Below are 25,316 nucleotides of genomic sequence, written 5' to 3'. Positions count from 1 at the left end.
TATTGGCCGTAAATGTATAGGTTTGTCCTAAGAGTTCCAAAACAGCCAATAGCCGGAGATAAATATGCATGAGCAGGCAACGTGCCTGAATATGAGCGTCATTTGAGCGGAATATTAGTATTACTAATAGAGTAAACGACCATAAATTAAATTAATCAAATTTGAAAACATCTACACATGCTTTTTCGTGACCATCCATGATGGCTTATATAGTTCTTATACTTTAAAACAGATGATCCATTTATAAAAATCCCCCGGAGAACGATTCCAGTGGGCACATTAATTAATACATGACAATTGCGTGGCTTTACTTGGTTGCTGAACGAATCAAGACCGTTTGTAATAGGATTAGTCGTGGTGAAAATAGTTCAAGATTCAGAGCGAAGGTGTTTGTTTTCGAATAAAGGGGTATCTGATTGCCAGCCACTGGAGTGAATCAGTAGAAAACTATAGAGTTTATTAAGGAGTAATCTTAGAAAAAACACAGAGTTGGCCCTGTAGAAATATTTAGTTTGGTTTCGAGTTTGGTTGTAGATAGCTCCACTTACACGTTGAAGGTGAAGGTCGTGAACATGGCCTTCTTGCAGGTAGGCGTTTTCGGTTTATTATTATAGCGACACAGCCAAGGGAACATTAAGTTAAGTGCCCCGTACCATGCTCTTCTGTTGGTTCCTCATCGTTTGATGTTTTCATGGTTTGCACGTCATTGTGTCCACACCTGATTATGAGCAGGGAGTATTTACAAGATCGAACCAGGAAACGAGATATTGCTTGACCATAACAATACCAGGTTGACAGCTGATCCCCAAACCAGTGCAGTTGTGCCACATATTGGTTGACCTACACACAGCTGGATCAGGCCATATCATAGAATAATTTCAAATTTTTTCCTTAACTAATGAATGTTTTTTAATGCTTGCAGTGGAGAAGGTTCAACTTTTTTGAGAAGGAAACAGTCAAAGACCCAGAAACAGATCAGTATTTTGATCAGCTCAAGGTAATTTACTTCATAGATTTCGTTTATGATTTATTTGTTAGGATTGGATTCGGCGTGGATTTTACTACCACATTATTCAATGCAGGTGTGCTGTTGTGTTATATACGGATCTAATGTCATGTCTCACTTGATAAGTTCTATAGTAGTATTACTTCTAGTAAATATTTACTTATAATATCTCCCCTTTTACTGTGTTATATTCAAGTTAGTTCTGTATGAAGACACACATATCAACACTGTAGAGAACAATGCTTAGAACAAACATCCATATTTAAGCAGTTACCACTACATCCTGGATATCTCCAGGGTATATGTTATGATAAGTCTGCACTACACCCTGGTAATAAAATTATCGGGCCGTAGATGCCCAAGGTATAGTGGGGACTTATCAGAAGGCATATCCTGGAGACATTGAGGATGTTACTACTAGTCCTAAATGTCAAATTGACCTTATGATTAAGATTAGTGCTACATACATTCATTTGCAATCACGTGTACATTTATTATTTTCCTGCTTACAGCAGTGATGTATGCTGTAATTGTGTAAAGTGATTGTGTTGCTTCATTAATTACAGGACAAAAATGTATCTGTCTGTGCCAGTGGCAGGGGCCAGCTCATTGTTGGTGATTTTGATGGTAATATCTACCTCATCAATAGACAACTTCAGATGTCATCTTTCAAGGGTTATGAAATAAGAGTGAGCCATCTTCATCAGATGAAACAACACAATATCCTGGTGTCAATAGGGGTAAGTTCAAATGTTTTCTTTAACCATATGCTACACAGCTCAATTGTTTATCAATCTTTTTGTGTCTTGTTTTGTAAGAAATTACCATGATATATGAGTGCTTTTCTGTCAATCACAGCGATTCACACTGCTTGGCAATTTGCAAGAAAACCTAAAGAAGTGCAGTTATTTAATTAATTTAACTTAGGTCATTAAGTTTTCTTCATGATGTTCACAATAAAAGTTTCTATCTGTCAGTATTCAGTTTTTGGGGGTGATCGGGTAGCCTAAAGGTTAAAAGATTCACTTGTCGCACTGAAGACCCGGGGTTGATTGCCCACATAGGTACAATGTGTGAAGCCCATTTCTGGTGTCCCCTGCTGTGATATTTTTGGGAGTCATGTATCATGTACTCTGACATTCAGAACCTTTGAAGATCCAGGTAAAACTGGTTGTCATAAGAGGTGACTAACAGGATTGAGTTCTCAGGTTCTCTGACTTGGTTGACATATCCCATTGCAGTGGTGTTGGGGTAGCCTAGTGGTTAAAGTGTTCGCTCGTCATGTCGAAGACCCGGGTTCAATTCCCCACATAGGTATAATGTGTGAGACCCATTTTCTGGTGTCCCCCGCCATGATCTCCCTGGAATATTGCTAAAAGCGGCGCAAAACCAAACTCACTCACTCACCCATTGCATAGATCAATGCTCATAGTCATACTGTTGATCGATGGTTTGTCTGGTTAAGACTTTTCATAATATCAGCCCTGTGAAGAATAGGTCTTCTTCAAGCCATGCTTGTCTCAAAAGGCAGCTATGCTTGTTGTAAGAGGCAACTAACAGGAGTGGATGGTCATGTTTGCTGTGTTGCTTGACAAATGTGATTGATTGCCAGTTGCGTAGATTGATGCTCGTGCTGTTGATCACTGGATTGTCAGATTTACAGACCACCGTGATATAGCTGGAATGTTGCTGAGTGTGGTGTAAAAGTAACCTCATTCACTCACTCTGACATTCAGCCACAGCATCTGTATTGTTTCAAGGCAAGAAATCTGTTTAGTGACACAAGTATACATGTTTTATATTTCTTACTATGTTCTATGACCATGTGACTACCTTACAGGAAGATGAACAAGGTGTTAATCCACTGATAAAAGTATGGAACTTAGAGAAGGTAAGATATGAACGCAATATTTGAACAGAACTCTTAATAATGTTTTTGATACTACTGACATAATATGACATTGTGATCTTTTGTTTGTCTAAAAAGTGAAACCAGTGGCAAAGCCATAAGATGGAGCTCCAATATTTTTCATGAGTTGCAGAGTTTGAAGCCATGGGAACTAATCCTACTTCTTTACTTAAGTGACAGGTGTCTCTTGTGCCAGTCATAGATCTATTTCATGCATATGCATGTTAACAATATGTCAGTTAGCCGACTTGCATATATATTGTTACCAGCAGTAATTAATGTGTAGGGTTGTTCATCATTGCAGATATATACTACACATAAAAGTTTTAGACTTACTAGTGTAAATGTAGCCACTTTTGTCAGTCAGCTGTTCTGACCTAGACTTTGCAAAATATTTGATATTGTTTAAAGGTGCTGTTTATACATGAGCTGATGTGTTGTAAAACAAATTCATAGCTTTGAAAAGACTATTGTCATGATTTCAATAAATGATAACTGGTGAATTCTTAACAAAACTTTACACAAAAATGCAGCTGTCCATGTAAGTCATATAATCGTCAAAAAGGCAATGAGCCCCATATCACCTCACCTTCACCGAGAAAAGGTTCAAGGCTCTGTATTGTAATAATCTAAATTTATTTTTCTTTGACAGGGTTAATTTTATGAAAGTTATTACCATTTTCTGTTGACCTGTTCCTGTTTGGAAACATGCAAAAATGACTCAGAACTTCTCTGTTATCTAAACAATGTTAAAAATGTTGAAAATTTTATGATATACAAACTGAAGTATTGTTTATCGTTCTCAAATCTCTGAAGCTATAACAAACATTTGTTTCCCAGATGGAGAGGGGAAGTCCTATATGTACGAGGATATCTAGGGCAATACCTGGAAACAAACCAACATCGGTGAGTACATGGTAAACACTGATGACAATTGCCAGGCATGGTTAGTCCTGTGCTTTAAGGTCCATGTCTTTCAGTATGGGTTGTCTATCTTACTTGAAGGTCGACTTTGAAAATATGAAGTGATACTGATCCTTGTGGTTTTTACTTTAGTGTTAAACTGTACATCCATTTGTTACATAATAATTTTCCTTCATGTGTTTGTTTATACACAAATTGCCGTTTTCCGTATACGACAAAATGTTATGGATGTCAGACCGGTGAAGGTCCTGGGAGAGAATAGGCCTTCAGCAACCCATGCTTGCCATAAAAGGCGAGTATGCTTGTCGTAAGAGGCAACTAACGGGATCGAGTGGTCAGGCTTGCTGACTTGGTTGACACATGTCATTGGTTCCCAAATGCACAGATCGAAGCTCATGTTGTTGATCACTGGATTGTCTGGTACAGACTCGATTATTTTACAGACCGCCGCCATATAGCTTGAATATTGCTGGATGTGGCGTAAAACTAAACTCACTCACTCACTGTTATGGATGTCAACTTCTCCTTTATTGTTTTCACAACGTTTCTGGACTGTTCCTTGTCCCTTCGTCAGGTGGATGCTAAGTAACAGTTAAACAGGATATATATACTAGTAATGTACAAAAGCTAGGATAAGATATGAAGGGTGGGATGATGCTATAACAGTGGATTAGCCGGTGATTGGTGAAGCCTTGTGTCTAACTGGTTTCCCATGCATTGGGTGGGTAAACCCCATGGTCTCTGTTCATCTCTCTGGCTAACCTCTTGCAGCTTTCAGTGTCATTTCTTGGTGTAACCCATGAAGATCCAGGCAGAATTAGTTTTCAGCAGCCAATGCTTGTATTATCAGGATTGGGTGGTCAGATTTATTGACTCATGGTATCCCAACTGCGTAGATTGATGATCATGATGTAGATCACTGGATTGTCTAGTCCAGACTTGATTATTTAAAGACCATGGCCATATGGCTGGAATATCACTTTGTGTGTCATTAAACAACAAACAAACAGTCAATGGTGAACAGACTGTTGTTTTTTGTAGCTAGCTCCAAGTATATTGGGATTTCTTTTTCTTTAAACATACCCTTTTTATATCTTTGAAACCAGTATATCATTTTTTGCAGGTAACTTGCGTGAGTGTACATGAGAATCTCAACTACATGGCAGTAGGGTTTGAGAATGGCGTTGTCATTGTTTACAAAGGGGATGTCACTCGGGACAGGTACAGATGCTCACATGTTCAGTTACAGGAATTACATGTTACATGTGAATTACAACTAGGTTTAGGTGAATTTCAACTAAGGTTTAGGTGAATTACTACTTAGGGTTAATTACTGGATTGAGTTGGCTTTCTTTGCAATGTGTTTCTTGTTTTGCGTTTGAAATCAGTGTAATAATATTTCCGTCACTGGTATCAGCTCTTTGAGCTGTAGAGGTCTGAGCAAGAGCATAATGCAGTCAGAACCAAATGTATTTAGTGTCATTTGGAGTACATTTCAGTCTTATATTGTGGATTATGTGTGGCTGAGCTATGTAGATCAAACAGAATTGTATTAGTGGCTGAAGACTTGTGGATGAAGTCGTAGACTTATCATGAAAAGAGTGCCTGTAAATAGTACTGTTCATTTCAATATGATGATCAGGCTCATTATGATTGTTCGGTGAAAGTTTGACAGGATATATCTCCTCTTGAAGGCTTCAGCTATGCTGTTCAGATATTATTTGATTTGTCTGCATGTCATTGAGGACTTTACATGTTATCATTTCCAGGCACAGTAAGTCTCGAACAGTGTTTGAGAACCAACGACCAATCACAGGGTTATCATTCAAGACGTCTGGTAGAGATGTCATCCTGTTTGTTGTGACTGAAATAGCAGTCAATGCCTTCAACCTCACTGCCAAAGATCAAAGGGTTAGTGTAAGAAGATTACATTATCAGAAACCATGAACACCCATGAATATGATGAGAATATAATGGTGAAGGTGCTGTTTGTTTTGAAAATTGCAAGAACTCTTCTATCAGATTTTAACAGATTCATAAACTGTCCATATTTTGCTATTGAGACTACCAGTTGTTAACTGAATTTTGAGCTGTAAATAGATGAATGGTTATGAACAGAGACTGTTTGATGCAGGATAAATAAGATGTAAGTTTGTTGTCAGAAACATTGTCTAGTGCTGGTACAGTTGTACTTTACAACTAGTATTTAACATGTTTAAAGGACTTGATAGTATGATAATGATAAGGATTGTACTTATTTGAATGTAATGTTTGTTTGCAATATGTAGTGTGCTAGCTGAAAAGGTAGACATGTTCTTTCAAGAATTTGCTTTCATTTCCTTCAGGAGACTCTAGAGTCATTTGGCACGAAGCTCCGCTGTACAGTCACAAGTGATGCCAGCCATGACAACCAGCTGGTCATTGGCAGGCAGGATGTAAGTACCAGACTCATTTGCTCAGCTACCAATAGTATGTACAGGATCTTTTTGGTCTGTCAGGAGCACACCTGTTATGTTGCTATCATACTTATCATGTTACCATCTTACCTGTGGTGTTTCCCTCATACTTGCGGTGGTTCCATCTTACCTGTGGTGTTTCCATCATACTTGTGGTGTTACCATCTTACTGGTGGTGTTACCATCTTACCTCTGGTGTTTCCATCATACCTGTGGTGTTTCCATCATACTTGTGGTGTTACCATCTTACTGGTGGTGTTTCCATCATGCTTGTGGTGTTTCCATCTTACTTGTGGTGTTTCCATCATACTTGTGGTCTTTCCATCATACTTGTGGTGTTTCCATCATACCTGTGGTGTTGCCATCATACCTGTGGTGTTGCCATCATACCTGTGGTGTTTCCATCATACCTGTGGTGTTACAATCACACCCATCGTGTTGCCATAAAACCTATGGTATTGCCATCATACTCGTGGCATTGCCATCTTACCTGTGGTGTTTCCATCATACCTGTGGTGTTTCCATCTTACCTGTGGTGTTAGTTACTGTTACAATCATACCCATCGTGTTACCATAAAACCTGTGGTGTTTCCATCATACTTGCGGTGTTGCCATCTTACCTGTGGTGTTACAATCATACCCATCGTGTTACCATAAAACCTGTGGTGTTGCCATCATACCTGTGGTGTTGCCGTCATACCCATAGTTTTACAATCATACCTGTGGTGTTGCCATTATACCCATAGTGTTGCCATCATACCCATGGTGTTACTGTCATAACTGTGGTGTTGCCATCATACCTGTGGTGTTGCCTTCATACCTGTAGTGTTGCCATCATACCTGTGGTGTTGCCATCATACCTGTGGTGTTGCCGTAATACCCATAGTTTTACAATCATACCTGTGGTGTTGCCATTATACCCATAGTGTTGCCATCATACCCATGGTGTTACCGTCATAACTGTGGTGTTGCCATCATACCTGTGGTGTTGCCATCATACCTGTAGTGTTACCAGCATACCTGTGGTGTTACCATCACACCTGTGGTGTTGCCATCATGCCTATGGTGTTACCATCACACCTGTGGTGTTGCCATCATACCTGTATTGTTGCCATCACACCTGTGGTGGGTACCATATATTTAGCATCTTTTGATAGTTATAAAGTCAGGGTTGTCTTGTTCCAGGCTGTGTACTTCTATCAGCCAGATGGGCGTGGTCCTTGTCTGGCGTTCGAGGGAGAGAAGCTTCAGCTACATTGGTTTCGAGGCTACCTGGTGGTTGTGGGGAAGGACAACAAGAACATGCCACGTGCTCCTGTCTTGTGAGTGTCATTGTAGATTAACAACTCATGAACTTAATGGATAACAACTTCTTCATTGCAAGAGTGTGATGTTTTGATACAGGTTCTTGTACTGTTGTCAAGCAGGAATGACAACGGTGCAAGAATCTGTTTCGAAATGTTGCACTCTCATAATAAAGAAACTGTTATCCATAAAGTTTGCCAGTTTTGTACTTCCAAGCTTCTAATGCCACTCAAGAAAGTGATTGTAGATTACTTGTGTGAAGCGGTTTCAGAAGAATAATTTCAGTCATATGTTGTTAAATGGTATTGGTACTGAATCCATTTATCAATTTCTAGATTCTATGTTTCACATGCTTGTAGGGTTGTGTTTAACATGCTTAGTGGCTTGGACATAAAGAATTCACTGAATTCATTTACATTTCAATTGTACCCCATTGCTGGATGTTTTCATAATATCAGGCTTGTGATGATCCATGACAGAATATGTCTTTGGCAACCCATGCTTGTCTCAAAAGGCGACTATGCTTGTTGTAAGAGGCAACTAACAGGATTGGATGGTCATGTTTGCTGTGTTGGTTGTCAAATGTGATTGATTCCCAATTGCATAGATTGATGCTCGTGCTGTTGATCACTGGATTGTCAGATCCAGACTCAATTATTTACAGACCACCGCCATATACCTGGAATATTGCTGAGTCTGGCGTAAAACTAAACTCACTCATGTTATAATATTAACCTGTTGTTGGTCTGTCTTAGATGTTAGTATCTATAGGCCACCATTATTTAACTTAAACAGTTTTGAGTGAATTTCAATAATATACCTACATTCCATTGACTTCTAGCAAGATGCAACCACATGGGAGGAATCGCATTGAAGGGAAATGTTAACGTACTTGATTAACTATTTCTTAAGGGAAGGAAAATGTTAAAATACTTGGCTAACTGTTTCCTAAGGGAAGGGAAATGGTGACATACTTGGCTAACTATTCCCTAAGGGAAGGGAAATGGTGACATACTTGGCTAACTATTCCCTAAGGGAAGGGAAATGGTGACATACTTGGCTAACTGTTTCCTAAGGGAAGGGAAATGTTGACATACTTGACTAACTATTCCCTAAGGGAAGGGAAATGGTGACATACTTGGCTAACTGTTTCCTAAGGGAAGGGAAATGTTGACATACTTGGCTAACTATTTCCTAAGGGAAGGGAAATGGTGACATACTTGGCTAACTGTTTCCTAAGGGAAGGGAAATGTTGACATACTTGGCTAACTGTTTCCTAAGGGAAGGGAAATGTTGACATACTTGGCTAACTGTTTCCTAAGGGAAGGGAAATGTTGACATACTTGGCTAACTGTTTCCTAAGGGAAGGGAAATGTTGACATACTTGGCTAACTATTCCCTAAGGGAAGGGAAATGTTGACATACTTGGCTAACTATTTCCTAAGGGAAGGGAAATGTTGACATACTTGGCTAACTGTTTCCTAAGGGAAGGGAAATGTTGACATACTTGGCTAACTATTCCCTAAGGGAAGGGAAATGTTGACATACTTGGCTAACTATTTCCTAAGGGAAGGGAAATGGTGACATACTTGGCTATCTATTTCCTAAGGGAAGGGAAATGTTGACATACTTGGTTAACTATTTCCTAAGGGAAGGGAAATGTTGACATACTTGGCTAACTGTTTCCTAAGGGAAGGGAAATGTTGACATATTGGTTAACTATTTCCTAAGGGAAGGGAAATGTTGACATACTTGGTTTACTGTTTCCTAAGGGAAGGGAAATGGTGACATACCTGGCTAACTATTTCCTAAGGGAAGGGAAATGTTGACATACTTGGCTAACTATTTCCTAAGGGAAGGGAAATGTTGACATACTTGGCTAACTATTTCCTAAGGGAAGGGAAATGGTGACATACTTGGCTAACTATTTCCTAAGGGAAGGGAAATGTTGACATACTTGGTTAACTATTTCCTAAGGGAAGGGAAATGTTGACATACTTGGCTAACTATTTCCTAAGGGAAGGGAAATGTTGACATACTTGGCTAACTGTTTCCTAAGGGAAGGGAAATGTTGACATACTTGGCTAACTATTTCCTAAGGGAAGGGAAATGTTGACATACTTGGCTAACTGTTTCCTAAGGGAAGGGAAATGGTGACATACTTGGCTAACTATTTCCTAAGGGAAGGGAAATGGTGACATACTTGGCTAACTGTTTCCTAAGGGAAGGGAAATGTTGACATACTTGGTTAACTATTTCCTAAGGGAAGGGAAATGTTGACATACTTGGCTAACTGTTTCCTAAGGGAAGGGAAATGGTGACATATTGGTTAACTATTTCCTAAGGGAAGGGAAATGGTGACATATTGGTTAACTATTTCCTAAGGCGGTCTGCTGACTTAAACCTGGAGTCTTAGTGTTTGCCTTGCTTTGTAGAGGCACCCAGGGTCTGGAGATGAATACAGTGACAGTGTATGACATCCAGAACAAGTTCATTGCCTACTCCGCACCATACCCTGATGTCATCGATGTCATGTGTGAGTGGGGGTCTCTCTATGTGTTGGCCGGGGATAGGAAGGTATGCTTATCTGTCTTTTCCTCTATTAGAGGTTACCATGGAGATAGGGACTGTTGCTTGATTTTAAAGATATCAAAGTGAGACTTCAGGTTGTGTGGTTCATTAAAAGATACCTTTTGCATTTGAATTTATAGAAGAAATCCCAAATTACGATGTGGTTTTCACCATCATAAATGTTATTTGGTGTCATACAAAATACCAGTTGATCTATAACTAAAATGTATCTGAGGAATTTTTTGTTAGCATGCGTCATAAAAGTGATGTTGTTGAAATAAGTCAGTAACCGCTCTGTGTAAGAAAGTTTTCAATACATTTGTCAGGAACAAGAAATTGCATGCATAATGAGTCTTTGTATTCATCAGGGAAAAGTGGTTTTAGGTAGAGATTGGATCTTATATTAATGGCAGATCACTTTATTAGGATTGTGTTCATCATTCTCATCAGTATAACACTAAAAATGTTTGGCCTTTTCTGAGGATTCATAAATAAACCTGGGCTAGAAAATAATTACTAATATTGTCTTGTCTATCTTGTCTTGTCTTCAGCTGTACCAGCTTCAGGAGAAGGACACACAGACGAAGTTGGAAATGCTCTTCAAGAAAAATAACTATACTCTGGCCATCAGGTGAGACAGCTCAGGCATGTTCTCTGTCTACTATTACTAACCACTTGCTTCTTGTTGTTAGCCAGCCTGGTGATTTGCATAATGGGGATAAAACTGGGTTAGCTTAGAGTCTGTATACAGTGTCTGTGCAGCATTTTATGCACTAGCATCATGGCACACTTACCAGATTTCACCCCAGGACAGCGTTCCAGATGCTTCAGCACTTAAATACCCCAAATACCAACCAGGGCATGTAAATGGAAATCCTCCTTATAGCCATATGTTTGTTTGACCCATGTCTGTGTAGGTTTTTAGTCCCTGTAGTTATGGTGATATAGGTAATCCTGATGTTTGTCAGTTCATCCCTTTTATCTGTTTGACCAGTTTGGCCAAGAGTCAGCAGTATGATGCTGATGGCCTGATCGACATCTTCACTCAGTATGGCGACCATCTATACAGCAAGGGCGACCATGATGGCGCCATTGACCAGTATATCAAAACCATCGGCAAACTTGAAGCGTCCTATGTTATAAGGAAGGTATGTGATAAGGATTTAGTATTTCAAACATTTTGGAGGATTTCTTGAATGGGATAGATTATTTAGAACTTTTGGTTTGAGATAGATAAAATCCCGGATGGGACTGACATTCACGCAAAGCCCAAAAGTACCAGAATCGGCACTTTGATGAACAGTGTCATCTCTATATACATATGTCACATCTGATCACTTTCTAAATTGCTTCATGTATTCATTGCCTGTCTTGCTTTGTCAGCATCTCTCTTCTGCATGAGGTAATGCCACCATCTCATTGTGCTTTCCTTCCACTTGATATTCCATGGTATGATCATGTGATTACTCCCCTTGACCAGTTCCTAGATGCCCAGCGCATCCACAACCTAACCAAGTACCTGCAGGCCCTCCACAAGGCACAGATGGCTACTGAGGAACACACAACACTCCTCCTCAACTGTTACACCAAGCTCAAGGATGTGTCCAAGCTGGATGAGTTTATTATGGTGAGACGCAGCAGGATTGTCCTAGTCAGTATGAAATAAGGGATTGATGGGTTTATGTTTTGACTTCCTTCTGGTTTTGTCTGTTTGCTTTGAAATATTTGCTGTTTGTTGTTGGACTTGTTTTTCAAACATAGATGGAGGTGAATATTTCCTCATAATATTATGAATAGGTATTTACCCAAAAGAGAATATGAACTAAACTACAGTCATAACAGAAACATCTGCAAATTGCTTTTATGTTATGCAAGGGGCAAGAATGGTCCCACAATATAAGATGCGTCATTTCATTGTGAAGAGTTACATTTCTTTGCTGTGACAGGTTCCACTTGTAACTGATAGACTATTTATTTTCTTTTTTTTATTTCATTTCATGAATGTGAAACTGTGGAAACCAATCGCTTTGAAAAGTCATGAATCACCCATGTTCATGAGAATAACATTTCAGGATAAATGGATTTTTGTGAATCAATCCAAGGGTCCACCTAGTGTGAGCTCCAACAAGAGATCTGTAACTGAAAGCACAGCTAAACACATCTCACAACCCTTGTTGCTTCAGACAAAGGATCGGGAAGTAGATTTTGATGTGGAGACGGCCATCAAGGTGTGTCGCCAGGCTGGATATCACAAACATGCTCTGTCTCTGGCTGAGAAACATGCCAAACATGAGTGGTACCTCAAGATCCAGCTAGAAGACATCAAAGACTATCACAAGGCACTTGAGTACATTGGCAAGCTGGACTTTGATGAGGTATGTATTCCAGGTGAAGACAAGAGGATACACTGGATATACTCAACTGCTGGCCAAAACATTGTACCTTGTCTGTGTTGGTAAACATTGTTATGTTTTTGATTGAAATATGCAACCTGAAAGTAATTTTTGAATTCTGCTGGCTGAATTTGTTGTGAAACCAATGAAAATATTTCAGTTGGACTTTGTATCTTTAAGTTTTGATTAACAGAAGTATCATTTTGATTTTGAAAACGATTTGAGCTCGCCCTCACTTTTGTATTGACCTTACATGGAATGTACATATATAGATAGATGTAATGTGAGCATTTCATGTTTGGTGATGTTGGTTTACAGGCGGAGAATAACTTGAAGCAGTATGGAAAGATCTTGATGAGCGAAGTGCCACAACAGACTACTCAGCTGCTGAAACGGCTCTGTACTGATTACAAGCCCATGAACAGTGCGTGTTTCACTCGCTCGCTCGCTCGCTCACTCACTCACTTGCTCACTCATTCACTCACCCACTCGCTCACTCACCCACTCACCCACTTGCTCACTCACTCACAGTGGGTGTGTTTTAATTTAATTTCTGACTGTGGAAATACATTTGCCTAAATTAGCTATTCAAAGACCACAGCATCACTTGCAATGTATTCAATGAGTATAAACATAAGGCTGCATAAAAAAATTAAATGTTTCTCGAGCACATTTTTTTGCAAAAGTGATAAGGGCGGTAGGACTTTATTTTTGATTCTTGATAGAACGAAAGGTGATGAGGGAGGAATATATTTATATTTTTCTCTCTCTCAGAAATACAGCTTGGGAAGTTTAGCATGTGTTAATCACACTCATTCTTACAGATCAGGAGGTGGCCAAGTCAATATTTCTGTTTATAAATGGAAAATAAAGAACTGTCATATGAACAAATAAAAGTGACGCACCAAACCCCAAAAAACATTTCACTTTTTTATTTAGGCAAATATGCATGATTAATGCAAGAAACTATCTTCCATTTCAGAACCTCTTGTGGACCAGCTGAGTATGGATGGTAAGTTGCTGTTTTCAAAATATGAACTCATCAACTTTCAAACAGTTCAAGGGATGAAATGATGAATTCTTTGTATGTTTTTCAAATATGTATTTGGAAATACCTCTGATATTATGTATTTTGTTTTCGTAGGTGGCTTACAACATATTCAGAAAGCTAATGCTGAAGAATTCATCCATATATTTGTCAACAACTCTGGTAAACTGACAGAGTTCTTGGAGCACATGGTCGAGGTATGGATATGTCTGGTCTCACTGAGAATAGCCTTTCATATTACTTAATAACCCTCAGTCAGTGTCACAGCTTACTGAGTCACTTGTTAATAGCGTAGCAAACTTTGTGGCAAGTGCTAACCCATGCTCTGTGACATTTACTTTCTGCAGACATACCTTTCCATCATATATAAATGTAAAATTGTAAATTGTAAATTGTAAATTGTAAATTGTAAATATATTCAGTGTGGAATATGTGAATGGGCTTATGAAATATACATTATATCAGAATGGTAACTGTAATGATTACATTCCTTCACACAGAAAATGTTCTGAAGATATTTGTCTCCCAAGACAATGGTCAGTTATAGATGTGGACATTGTTTTGGCAAACAGTTAATGGTATGAAGATATGCATCCTATCCACTGTTCCAGGTGCAGCCCAACTCCTCCAACCTTGTGTACAACACCCTGCTGGAGCTGTACCTCCATGACATGATGCATGAGAGGGATATAGCAGTGAGTAGCTGTACAATGTATTTAGTGATACCCATGACAAATTGGTCTTCAGTAACCTATGCTTGTCTTAAGGGGTGACTAACAGGATCGGATGGTCAGGCTTGCTGACTTGGTTGACACTATCCCAGTTGCGTAGATCATTGCTTGTGTTGTTGATTGCTGGATTGTCAGGTCCAGAATTGACTATTTATAGACAGCTGCCGTAGAGCTGAAAATTTGTTGAATGTGGTGATAAACAACAAACAAACAAACAAACAAACATGAAGAATGATTTGAGTTCGGCACAGACAGTAATAGATTGACACAAGATGTTTCTATGATGGTGTGACTGTAAAAGGAATTGCATGGCCCTAATGGCTCAGAGTATGAAAAATTTAGCGCTGTATGTACGTAGATTCATGATTTAATGTAAACCAATTTCTCATTCTCACAGCCTCGAGTTGACAGAGAAAGAAAGACGTTGGAACTGTTAAAGAATCCTGATGTGAGTTTGCATATTATGCAGTATTCAATACAAGGTTCATGTCGACTTGTGAAGTCCTGGAATTCTGATGTTTGAATTGGAAAGGATGTCAATTGCAGATAACATTGATTTTGATAGAAATTGTTGTTTGATAATCATTTCTGGCTGTCTGTCACATTGGCATGCAATGATAATGTGAAACTGTTGCTAATGATGATTTCTCAGTGACTTTTCCTGTGACGGCATCATCTCTTAGGGTTATCTCCCTTTCCCTCTGTCATAAATGAAGCTGCAAATATCTCCCCAGCTGGACCTGTTTTCTATCATCTGTGGAAACAGGCATATGTGTATATAAACATCCTAAGTTTTCCTTGGGGCAATTTTTTTGCTCTGAGGATAGTCCTAAGGAAATCTTGTGACTAAAATCATTTATAGGATTTAAGGATGTTGACCCCAATTTACTGTTATGCATCATTGTAAACCAAAAGTTACTGTGTTCTGTAATCTGATTGGTTGAAAAACATGATTAAATGGTATTAGATTCCCGGAAACTGAAAGACTATTCACCGTGTATTGACACGTAAACAATTGTTTTGTTGTGTCATGAACATTGGTGACGTCATTCAAATCATATTGCGACGTAAAGTTAGAATGACGTCACAAATGAGCAACTCCAGATGCTACCATGAGAACCAGCTGAAACGGCCAGCTGATGACACTTCACTGCTGTGTCTGTATTCGATGTAAACGAGTGCAGACACTAAAACCCCTTTGGTTTACTTTTGTGTTTACAATGTCGATAAACATCATGTGTTGGCCAATTTCCGGGTGTTATTGAGTATTTGAAGCACGGGAATATTTAATTTGAAACCTCCGGCTGACGCCGTCAGTTCCAAATGCATTCCCGTGCTTCAAATACTCAATAACACCCGGAAATTGGCCAACACATGATGTTTATCTCCTAAGTCAAGGATTTGTCTCATGACGTTTTGTTTTGAACATGTTGCAGGCTCGGTATGACATTGACCACGCCCTGATTCTCTGTCAGATGAACAATTTCAAGGCTGGCATCCTCTACTTGTATGAGAAAGCTCATTTGTAAGTCAGATACCAGTTTTCAGTCAGAAAATGTTGTTAAATTGCATGAACTAGTCAACAGCCCATGGAAATGACACAAAGTCTGGTTTATTCTTGCTAGAATAAACTGATAAAATTCAGTTGTTTTTGTGGCTTGAGGTGATTAAATTGGTGGTCAGAGCTTGTGGCTTGGCTGATGGGGTTTCAATGTCTGTTTCAGACCTGTGTCATGGGATATTTCTGATTAGTTTTGACTGGTCTAATCTCAGTTAATGTATATTAAGAAGAAAACAATGTAACGTATCAGCACTGTGAGTCCAAATGCTCCTACTGGTGTGTTTTACTCTAATAGTTTCACCTATGTCACTCTTGACTTTTCTGCATCCTTGTCTTGTCATAAAGTGTCTTAAGTAACAGAAGTACCAAAAACAAGACTAAAACCTGACTCACTTTTCCATGTCTGTAATCCCACTTGAAAGTGTAAACTGTAATACTGTTGTAAAACCTGTTTTGCTATGATCCAGCCTTCATGATCCCCATGTTGTTTGACGTTTTATCTTTGTATCCCCTAAAAATGCAAAATCTGCAACAAATGCATCACAAACTTCAGGAAACAAAATATGCACGAAACATTTTGTGTGTTGAAGATTGGTAGAAGTCCACTAAAATCAAACTTATGTATTAAAGTGCATAAAAAGCAATTTGAAACTACAGTCGCCTGTTAAAGGGACTCCCCTCTTCATTGTTACCAAAATAGCTCGTTTTGGAGACACTCCATAGTGTAGATAGATGATGTAATGAGATGGACATAAGTGATTCTAATGTTTTCACTATTCCGACATGATGTTCAGTCTAAATACTGAATGGTCACACAAGTGTCAGCTTCTAATACACTGTAAACAGTGTCAGCTTGAATATCTAGACTAACTGTTTTTGAAAGATCAAAGTGGGGGTTTTCTTAGAAAACAGCCCCTGTACAAATCTAAATCAAGCAATCCAAATCTTTGGCTGTTGATTATCACAGGAATTCGTCCTAGAGCATTCTGAATATAGTTTATATGATATTATCTGATAACATACCATTTTCCAAGAGGCACCAAATGTCATATCGTTTCACTTTTGTCAGTTATTTTACAAATATTAAACCCCAGTGTGTTGTGTGTTGTCGTGGACCACATTACCTACATATTTGAACCTTTGGATCTAGCTTTGCTAATGATCCTTTCAGTATAGAATGGAAACTTTACAAACATGGGACATCAAGAGTCTAGTTAGGATCGCTACTTTTTAAAATCCCCTCGTATGTAGACATGCCTTGATATGACCTACTTTCCTGTTGTTACAGGTATCAGCAGATTCTCCGCTATCACATGGAGCATGATGAATATGTACATGTCATCGATGCTTGCAAGAAGTTTGGGTGAGTCCATGCGCATCGAAGTGATTGGTTAACATGATCTAAAATTCACACTTCAGAAAATAATTTACGATACTGTCACAAGGGATATAGGTTTAGATTTATTTTGACCGTGAAATACATGAGTATATGTTGTAGTTAAATCATCGGGTTAAAAGGGAGAAAATTCATTCAGGACCACAAAATGTTTTGGAATATGAATGTAATGTTCACAAGTACTGATATTATTGAAAAGTGGAATAGTGATGTGTTATTGCTGGAATATATCTTCAGACAGGATATTGCTGTGATGTTGCTGGAATATTGCTGATATCAGCATAAAAACCAGTCACTCCCTCTTGATAGCAACAGAATACAACTGTCACATGACATGAGTAGCAATTAGTGACTCAGACTTTTGCTTGTTCGGTTGTCTTGCCAAAGTGTGTATAGCTGTATTACAAGAATACATTTGCTTACTGTTCCAGGCAACAAGATCCAAGTCTGTGGGTGCAAGCACTGTCTTTCTTTGCTCGGAAGGAAGAAAACTGTAAAGCTCAACTGATGGAGGTTCTGTCTCGTATCCTTGATCAGTCTCAATGTTCGTGTCCACTGTCGCGGTTTGTCATGATTAGTTGTGATAAGCAGAGGTACCAACTAGCAAGACTTTCTAGGATTCATAACCAAATCCCACCATCACCAAGAGATCCTGCATGGGGATTCTGGGTTAGAATTGCTTCAAAGCAACCTAGGCTTGTGTTGTTAATACATCATATTTTCCATACAAACTATCCATTTTATCCCCAAATTTCATTTATATCTCATGAGTTGTCCTTGTCCACTGTCCACGAACAGGGATCTTTGAATTATCTCCTCTTTTTTAGAGGTTGGTAACTAAAATATACTTGAATGATCTCCCCTTGATTAGAGGTTGTGACTGCATTGGCAATAGTGAAAGAAGGGCCTTTGTCCATTAGGGCAGTGTGAAAGATATGGAGTACATATCTTGCAATACAAATAGTGGTCAACCTGATCAGTTTGTGCTTAGTTTTGTATTCGAATGATGTGAAATGTTGACCATTACAACAATTACTGCTTTCTCAAATTCAGACTTGACTATTTACATGTTGCCATCTGAAGGAGTATTGGAAGTGTAGGGTTAATCAACTATCGAACATACTTCAACTAGCCCCACTTTGCCTGTTAGCCTGTCTAAAGGACTTTTTTTAATGTCCTGTCCTCTGGAAAGTGGACTGAAGATGTTATATCATTGTCATGATACAAGGTCTTTGTCATCTCTTATATGATGAGATAATTTAACCTTCTAAAGATTTGTGAAACATGGCTAATAGTAGTCGTTCAAGGTGAGTTGTTGTCCTAAGCTGATCCAGGAACTGAAAGTTGTGGATCCTTGGAATGCCAACAGTATGCTTCCAAGGCTTCAACACTTGTCAAAATGTTTGTGCTTTCCAATATCAGACAACTGCTCAAAATATATATGCTCAAGTTCATTCTTACATACTTGTTAACCCTCATGAAAACAGGACTGGTGAAGATCCAGGGTAGAATAGGCCTTCAGCGACTATTCTTGTCATCTGAGGCTACTAACAGGATTGGGTGGTCAGACTCGCTAACTTGGTTGACACATGTCATTGGTTCCCAAATCGATGCTCATGATCACTGGATTTTCCAGACTCGATTATTTACAGACCACTGCCATCAGCTGTAATATTGCTGAGTGCGGCATAAAACTAAACTCACTCACTCATGAACTCATGAACTCATGAACTCACTCATGAAAACTGATGAATTTCCTTAACATATGAGATATCGACAAGAAGAATCTGCTGCCCCCTCTGCTGGTGATACAAACTCTGGCTCACAACTCAACTGCCACACTGTCTGTTGTCAAGGTAAGGATCTTACTGCGTGTTGCGAGAAGTGATTGATGCTGATGCAGGAACTCTGTTTAAGTTCCTACAGAGATTGGTTTGTTGTTTTCTTTGTTTAGCTCAAATACAGTGCATATGTTGATCCAGATGAATGCAGTATGCCCTTTTTTGCTCTGTACGTAAACAGTTACTGATTTAGGGCTGTTATCTTTGTTTTGTTTTTGTCGTCATGGTTGGTGATGATCAGTATTGGTGGGTCAAGAGGTAATCATATGATATGCTTCAGGATTATATCATCAGAAGGCTTCAGTTGGAAAACGACCAGATTGCGGAGGATGAAAGACTGATTAAACAGTACAGAGAAGACACAGAGAGGAAGAGACAACAGATAGAAGACCTCAAAACATCGTTAGTATTTGTCATGCATGGAAATGTTCAGTCTAGAAACACACCCTGTTTTGATGATTTTGAATACTCTTTTACACTTAACAGTTTTCATTTACCAATTGTACCAGCTGACATGTTTATACAGATTTTTCCAAGCCGGCATTCAACATTTGTTGGATTGATTATGGGTATGACAGAGAGAAAGTCTTTACACTGATGATTCAAGATTTTTGTCATGTTGCAAGAAAGAATTTCAGTATAACTTTTTGTGTTTCTAGTTTTCTTGGAATCTTTGTTGACAAAAGTAAGAGAATATGAAACATGAATTATTTGTCTGTCATACATGTTGGGATGAATCTGAAATTCATATTGAAATGGCAAAAGCCATTTTTTCCCATTTTGGACTGATATGAAATGCGAACTGTTAGACATCTATCATGTTTATGAGGTCTCTCTTTGTTATATCTGAATATATTCCATTTTCAGAGCCAAGATATTCCAGGCCTCCAAGTGTAACATCTGTAACCATCCCTTGGAACTGCCGTCAGTACACTTCCTGTGTGAACCACATTCCTATCACCAACAGTGAGTACACCGCATTCCTGTACACAAAGTCTTGAGCCTGTTACAACATCAAATAGTCCACTTAAAGTGGGATTCCGCACAAATTCATGTTTTCACAATACTTGAGTTAATACATTGTAGAAGGAGTGGTTTGGTTTTGTATTGCATAACCTGAGGTGTGAAGTTGTAGTACTCTGTACAGTGACCACATCAGTATCATACAACTGTGGGAGAGGGGTGGAGGGGGGTTGTGGAGGGTGTGTGTGGAGGGGGGCTGGGGAGGTGAGCGTGCATGAGTGTGTATGTGTGTGTGTGTTAGGGGAATAAAGCAGGGAGTGTTGTTAAAGCATTTGTTCGCCCTACCTTATGGCTTGGATTCAGCTCCCCACATGGGTACAATGTATGAAGCCCAATTATGGTGTCTATGCCCTGATATTGCTGGAACATTGCTAAAAGCAGCATAAATTCACTCACTCAATCATTCACACAGCTGGTAACTAGCTTTAACTGCTTATTCATACAATTAACCTACACCGCCACTACTTTTATCATCTTTTTATTATGCTCTGATTGAAGACTTCAGCATTACAGAACCTCCACTCATTCACTGAAACATTTGTAGTGTTGTGATCTGCATGTGTTTCTATCCACAGCTGTTTTGAGAGCTATGCTGAGACAGACACGGAGTGTCCAGTATGTGCTGCAGAAAACAGGTGGGTTGCCTGGCCAGCGGGAACAATGTATTCTACCCACTTTCACTGCATCACTCTCACTTCATAGTATTTCTGTCCTGACAGTTACTACAGTTTTGTGGAAGATTAGGGTGTTCTTTCATTGAGGTGTATGTGTTTGTTGTACCATTCCAGAAAATGCTGCTTTCAAATGGAAATATGTTTGTAACATGGCTGTCATTGTATCAGTGCATGTTAAATGACTTGGGAAGGTAACAGTTTCATGACCATGAAAGCTAGACCGTTTACTCAGATACGATTCTCTAGGAAGTTGAGATAACAACGTTAGATAATCTTCTCGATTAGCCAGTCATATTTTAGACTTGTGCATATAGGACTTGCTTGATGGGACAAGAGACGATTGTTTGGCAGTTTAGGTCATTTGTGGCATGAAGCTTTTTATTGACACTAGGTGTGACTGACAGACATTTGGTTACCTGTGTTTCTCACTTTTTCAGGAAAATTATGGATATCATTCAAGCTCAGGAACAAACAAAGGACATTCATGAACATTTTCACAATCAGGTAAACATTACATTGTTTTCTTTTAAGGGAGGGTGAATTGTAGCATCAAATCATTGTTTATGATTACTGCACCTATGTAGAAATGTTTATAGTGGTAGCTCATTGAAGTACCATGCAGCAGTTTAATACGGATACAACACTCTGACTAAGTATATGGATTTTGCACTAACATTCCTTGTTTCACCACCTAATGCCAAACACCAGGCAGGGTAACAACAAGTACTGTCTGGTAACATCTTGTAGTGTAACTTGGCTGGAGATCTACGGCCTACCTTCAGATGGGTAGATGCTTCAGTCATAAGACAGTGGAGGCAGTTTATTATGAGGTGATTTTGTAATCAATAATGACCTGTGACTTTATGTCTGTAGATATAATGTTTGTTTCAGGTGTAAACATTTACAAGTTTAGACAGAACAATTACATGGAAAGTTTCCCTTGTTTTTCAGTTGGAGCGAGCACAAGACGGTTTCTCTGTTGTGGCAGATTATTTTGGTCGAGGCGTGTTTAACAAGGTATTCCTGCAGTCTGAAATAGTTTCAGCATGTGTTTGTATCAAATGTAACCAAAATTACATTTTATTGTTTCTCTTTTTATGGCAGTCACCGGTGCCAACTCTTTCAGTAGGAATCACCAGTATTTATGTTGCTTTACTTAAACCAACACCACAAGGTTGGATGTATGTATGTTTAGTATGTTTTCTATTTTTTATTTCAGGTGACGCTAATTACAGACTCCCCGACCCATCACCGGACTCCTCAAGGGAGTCTTTCCTCCAGAATACCATAGACCATGGACATGTGGTTAATTGAACAAGTCAAAATACCTAATGTCTAAACCAGCATTAAGCATGTCTGTGGTGAAACTGTTGTCTCCATGTATGTCATAAATATTACCACAGAAAGTGATTGTCCAAAATCATGTTACAAATAACTTAGAAACAATGGTCATAACAAGTTTTGTACACTCTTCTTGGAATTAAATGTAAGAGTTAATCTGCTGTCAGGAACTTGGTAATGGCTGATGATGCATGGATATGACTAGTGAAGCCTGGTGATGTCAGGCAATGACTTATGATGTCTGGTGATGATGAGTGATGCTTGGTGTGGTCTGATGATGGCTGGTGATGTTTATGAATGTCTGGTGATGACAGTGATGACTATTGTTGTGTTGCGATGTTAGGTGAAAACTTGTAATGCTTGGTGATGTCTGGTGATGCTTTGTGATGTGCAGTGATGATTGGTGATGTCCAGTGATGGTTGGAGAAATTTTATCTTGTACACAGCAGTCAATATCCCAAAGAAATCAAGAGCATCCAGCTTTAGTAGTGTCAAAAGATATGTAGGTGAGATAATGTGTAATTCGTCCCAGGTCTGACTTAGCGCAGTCAAATGTGGAAAGCTGGCAGAACCTTGAGTATTTATCTTATTTCAGACATTGTCAACGACTTCCACAGTGCTACAGCTTCTCTTGGAGACGTGGTATCTGTTGACCATGACAGGGTGAAAACAGAACAACTGTTACACTTCACAAGTTCACAACACTTTAACACTGACTGCAGTCATGAAATGGTGTAGCTATGTTGTGTAGAAACAGACTTCTCCCCTTCAATTTGTGTGATTCACATCTAAGTCATCCTGTCTCCAGGATCATGACATGCACTTAAGTGACTGACTTTGAATATGTGTTGACCATAGTTTCTGATGCATCAGTTTCATAAGTCAAAAACTGTCAAGATTTTTTTGAACATTATAGTTTTTCACATGTTTAAAAAATATGCCATGTGATTAAGTGGCATCAGTGTTCTGTCTAATGTTTTTAAAACATTTTGTGGAAGTTTGGCAGTTGTGCTTTTGCAAATGCGCTTTATTATGGAATTAACAAATATTGCACAAAGGCTGAAGCATCTAAAAACATTTGACATGAATATTTGTTAAGCTTAAGTATCTTGTATGCAGCTGTAAACATTTGAAGATGAATTGTTAAGTTATTGTTATGTTTGTGTGATGTAAATACCATATGTGCAATATGGAGTGTACTTATGTAAATATTGTGGACACATTTATTCACACATATGAAGGAGGAATGCCTCAAAGTTGAGCATACTGTACATTGCATTGAATAAAGAGCTGAAGCTTCATGAAATCTCTTGAAAAGTTGAGTTTCAACTACTCTGTGTTTTCTTAGGTGGTAAGGTGACACAGTAGTCTATAGTGTTCTAAGACACTGTAACATGTCCTGCAGAGTGCTGTCCTTTTGCCAAGTCAGGATGTTGATTGGCATCCCAAATATGATCCTAGATCTGAGAGAACATTACCCAAACCAGTTGGGTTCGTTAAGGTTGCCACAGTGGCCAGTGTTCCACATGAAGCTGTCACGCCTTGGCAGTGCTAAAATAATATCAACTGTATGCAGAGGGTTGTCCCCATTGGGACACTTGGAGCCTTGGGACCTCTTACAGCAACAAGACTCAGGATATGAATTTCAGTGTCTGTTGTACATGGCGACACAATCTCATTTTGTAAAATTTAAAGGAAAGGTTGCCAAGTGAAGCTACTCCAGAGGGTCGGATTTCATTCATTTATTTTTAAGGAAAGTTTTGCATACTGTTGCATATTATGCCAGCGTCAGAGACTCGAGAATCAAATCGAATCCGGATCACCCTGAATGTATATCTAGATTTATCAGCCCCATACTGGTCAGTTCAACGTCTGAGACTTGTGGAGAAAAGTTCATGTCAGTACAGATGTCTGTCTCTGAAATCAGATCAGAGAACTATAGTGCACACACTGCAATTATGAACTTCTTTCCCCAGTGTCCTTGTCTCCTTATCAGTGTGTGATCATGCGACCAACAACTTCTGATATGTTTCAAGAGGATTGCAGTACGGTAGGTTTCGATGACTTATTCAGATCCTCACGAGTATGTTACAGAACTGGGTAAGGCCTAGTTCCCCCGTTTCAGCAGTATGCCACGCGGTCGTATTTATCAGAGTCTATTCACAGAGGTCTGCTGCTCATTTCCCTTCAATGTCTAGACAACCTAACTGATGCAGCTTGAGAAGTCGGAACACTAACATTGTCTGACAATTATTTACTTCCTGATTGGTATACATCATTAAATGTGATTTAGCAGACAAGTAAAGTGTCTGTCGAACACTTGAATAAACTCTAGACCGTCTTGACTTGAGCTTCACCTAACTGTATGGTTCTCCTCATCAGATTGATTTTGTTCAAACACAAACATTACATTACGTTTCGTTGCCTTGGTCAGACCAACTCTCTCAGACAGTCCAACATGCCACGCATGCACAGGATGTCAAGGTCAGCTGGCAAAGAATGCAAACCTTTGTTACACAGACGGTCTAATTGGCTTTGATTGTACATCCGAGGTTGTCTGCTAGTCTAGTAATAACCCACGACACAAATTCACTGGAGTCAATACTAAAGTTTCAGGCACTCCAATTATGGATTTGTTACTGGACTGGACACCGGTACCAGACGGTGTTGATGAGCATCCATTCAGGGCAAGAGATTATAGATGGTGAAGGTGCTGACTTGTATTATTGATTACGAATCAAGTCTACCTTCTTGGAGAAATGGAACAGTGATCGAGAAGTCCGTGGTTGTGGGTTAAGGAGATTCTGTGGCGACTGTACCGGCTTGACTACTGTCCATGGGTTGTCGGATTTTTTACCACTGATGGCCAAGTGTATTGGATATCGATATTCTAACAGTGGCAGGATAGTACAGTGGTGATGACCGGGGCTACTTAGGAAGAGGGTTGAATAGGGTCACATCACTCATTTGTTTGTATTAGCAGTCGGGTCACGGGGGTCTTTCGGTGAGAACATCAACCACAGACTGGATTTACTGGTTGCCCTGTTATAGCAGGAGAATTGTCGCCTAGGGCAGGCGACAAAAGTACAAACCAACAAACAGTCCCCAATATGACAGGAATATTGCCTACTACAGTG

At 39.2% G+C, this 25,316-nt stretch overlaps 1 protein-coding gene across 1 annotated transcript; it reads left to right on the top strand.

The window, feature by feature from the left end:
- The first annotated feature begins 542 nt into the window (after positions 1-542).
- On the top strand, positions 543-23,496 carry LOC137277986 (vacuolar protein sorting-associated protein 11 homolog). Its single transcript, XM_067810013.1, has 29 exons — positions 543-587; positions 923-997; positions 1,573-1,746; positions 2,847-2,897; positions 3,756-3,821; positions 4,963-5,060; positions 5,609-5,750; positions 6,185-6,274; positions 7,481-7,617; positions 10,036-10,177; positions 10,723-10,802; positions 11,166-11,319; positions 11,652-11,798; positions 12,355-12,546; positions 12,883-12,988; positions 13,547-13,576; positions 13,709-13,809; positions 14,224-14,307; positions 14,741-14,791; positions 15,780-15,868; positions 17,193-17,267; positions 17,732-17,823; positions 19,071-19,156; positions 19,422-19,543; positions 20,009-20,107; positions 20,740-20,799; positions 21,276-21,342; positions 21,790-21,855; positions 22,058-23,496. Exons 1-29 carry the CDS (start codon positions 573-575, stop codon positions 22,127-22,129), a joined length of 2,763 nt encoding a protein of 920 aa, XP_067666114.1. The 5' UTR covers positions 543-572; the 3' UTR covers positions 22,130-23,496.
- Positions 23,497-25,316: the final 1,820 nt, after the last annotated feature.

The sequence above is a fragment of the Haliotis asinina genome, chromosome 3 (assembly GCF_037392515.1).
Source record: "Haliotis asinina isolate JCU_RB_2024 chromosome 3, JCU_Hal_asi_v2, whole genome shotgun sequence".
Lineage (NCBI taxonomy): Eukaryota > Metazoa > Mollusca > Gastropoda > Lepetellida > Haliotidae > Haliotis > Haliotis asinina.
The sequence above is the reverse complement of the archived record's forward strand: the minus strand, read 5'-3'. Positions and strand labels throughout refer to the sequence as shown.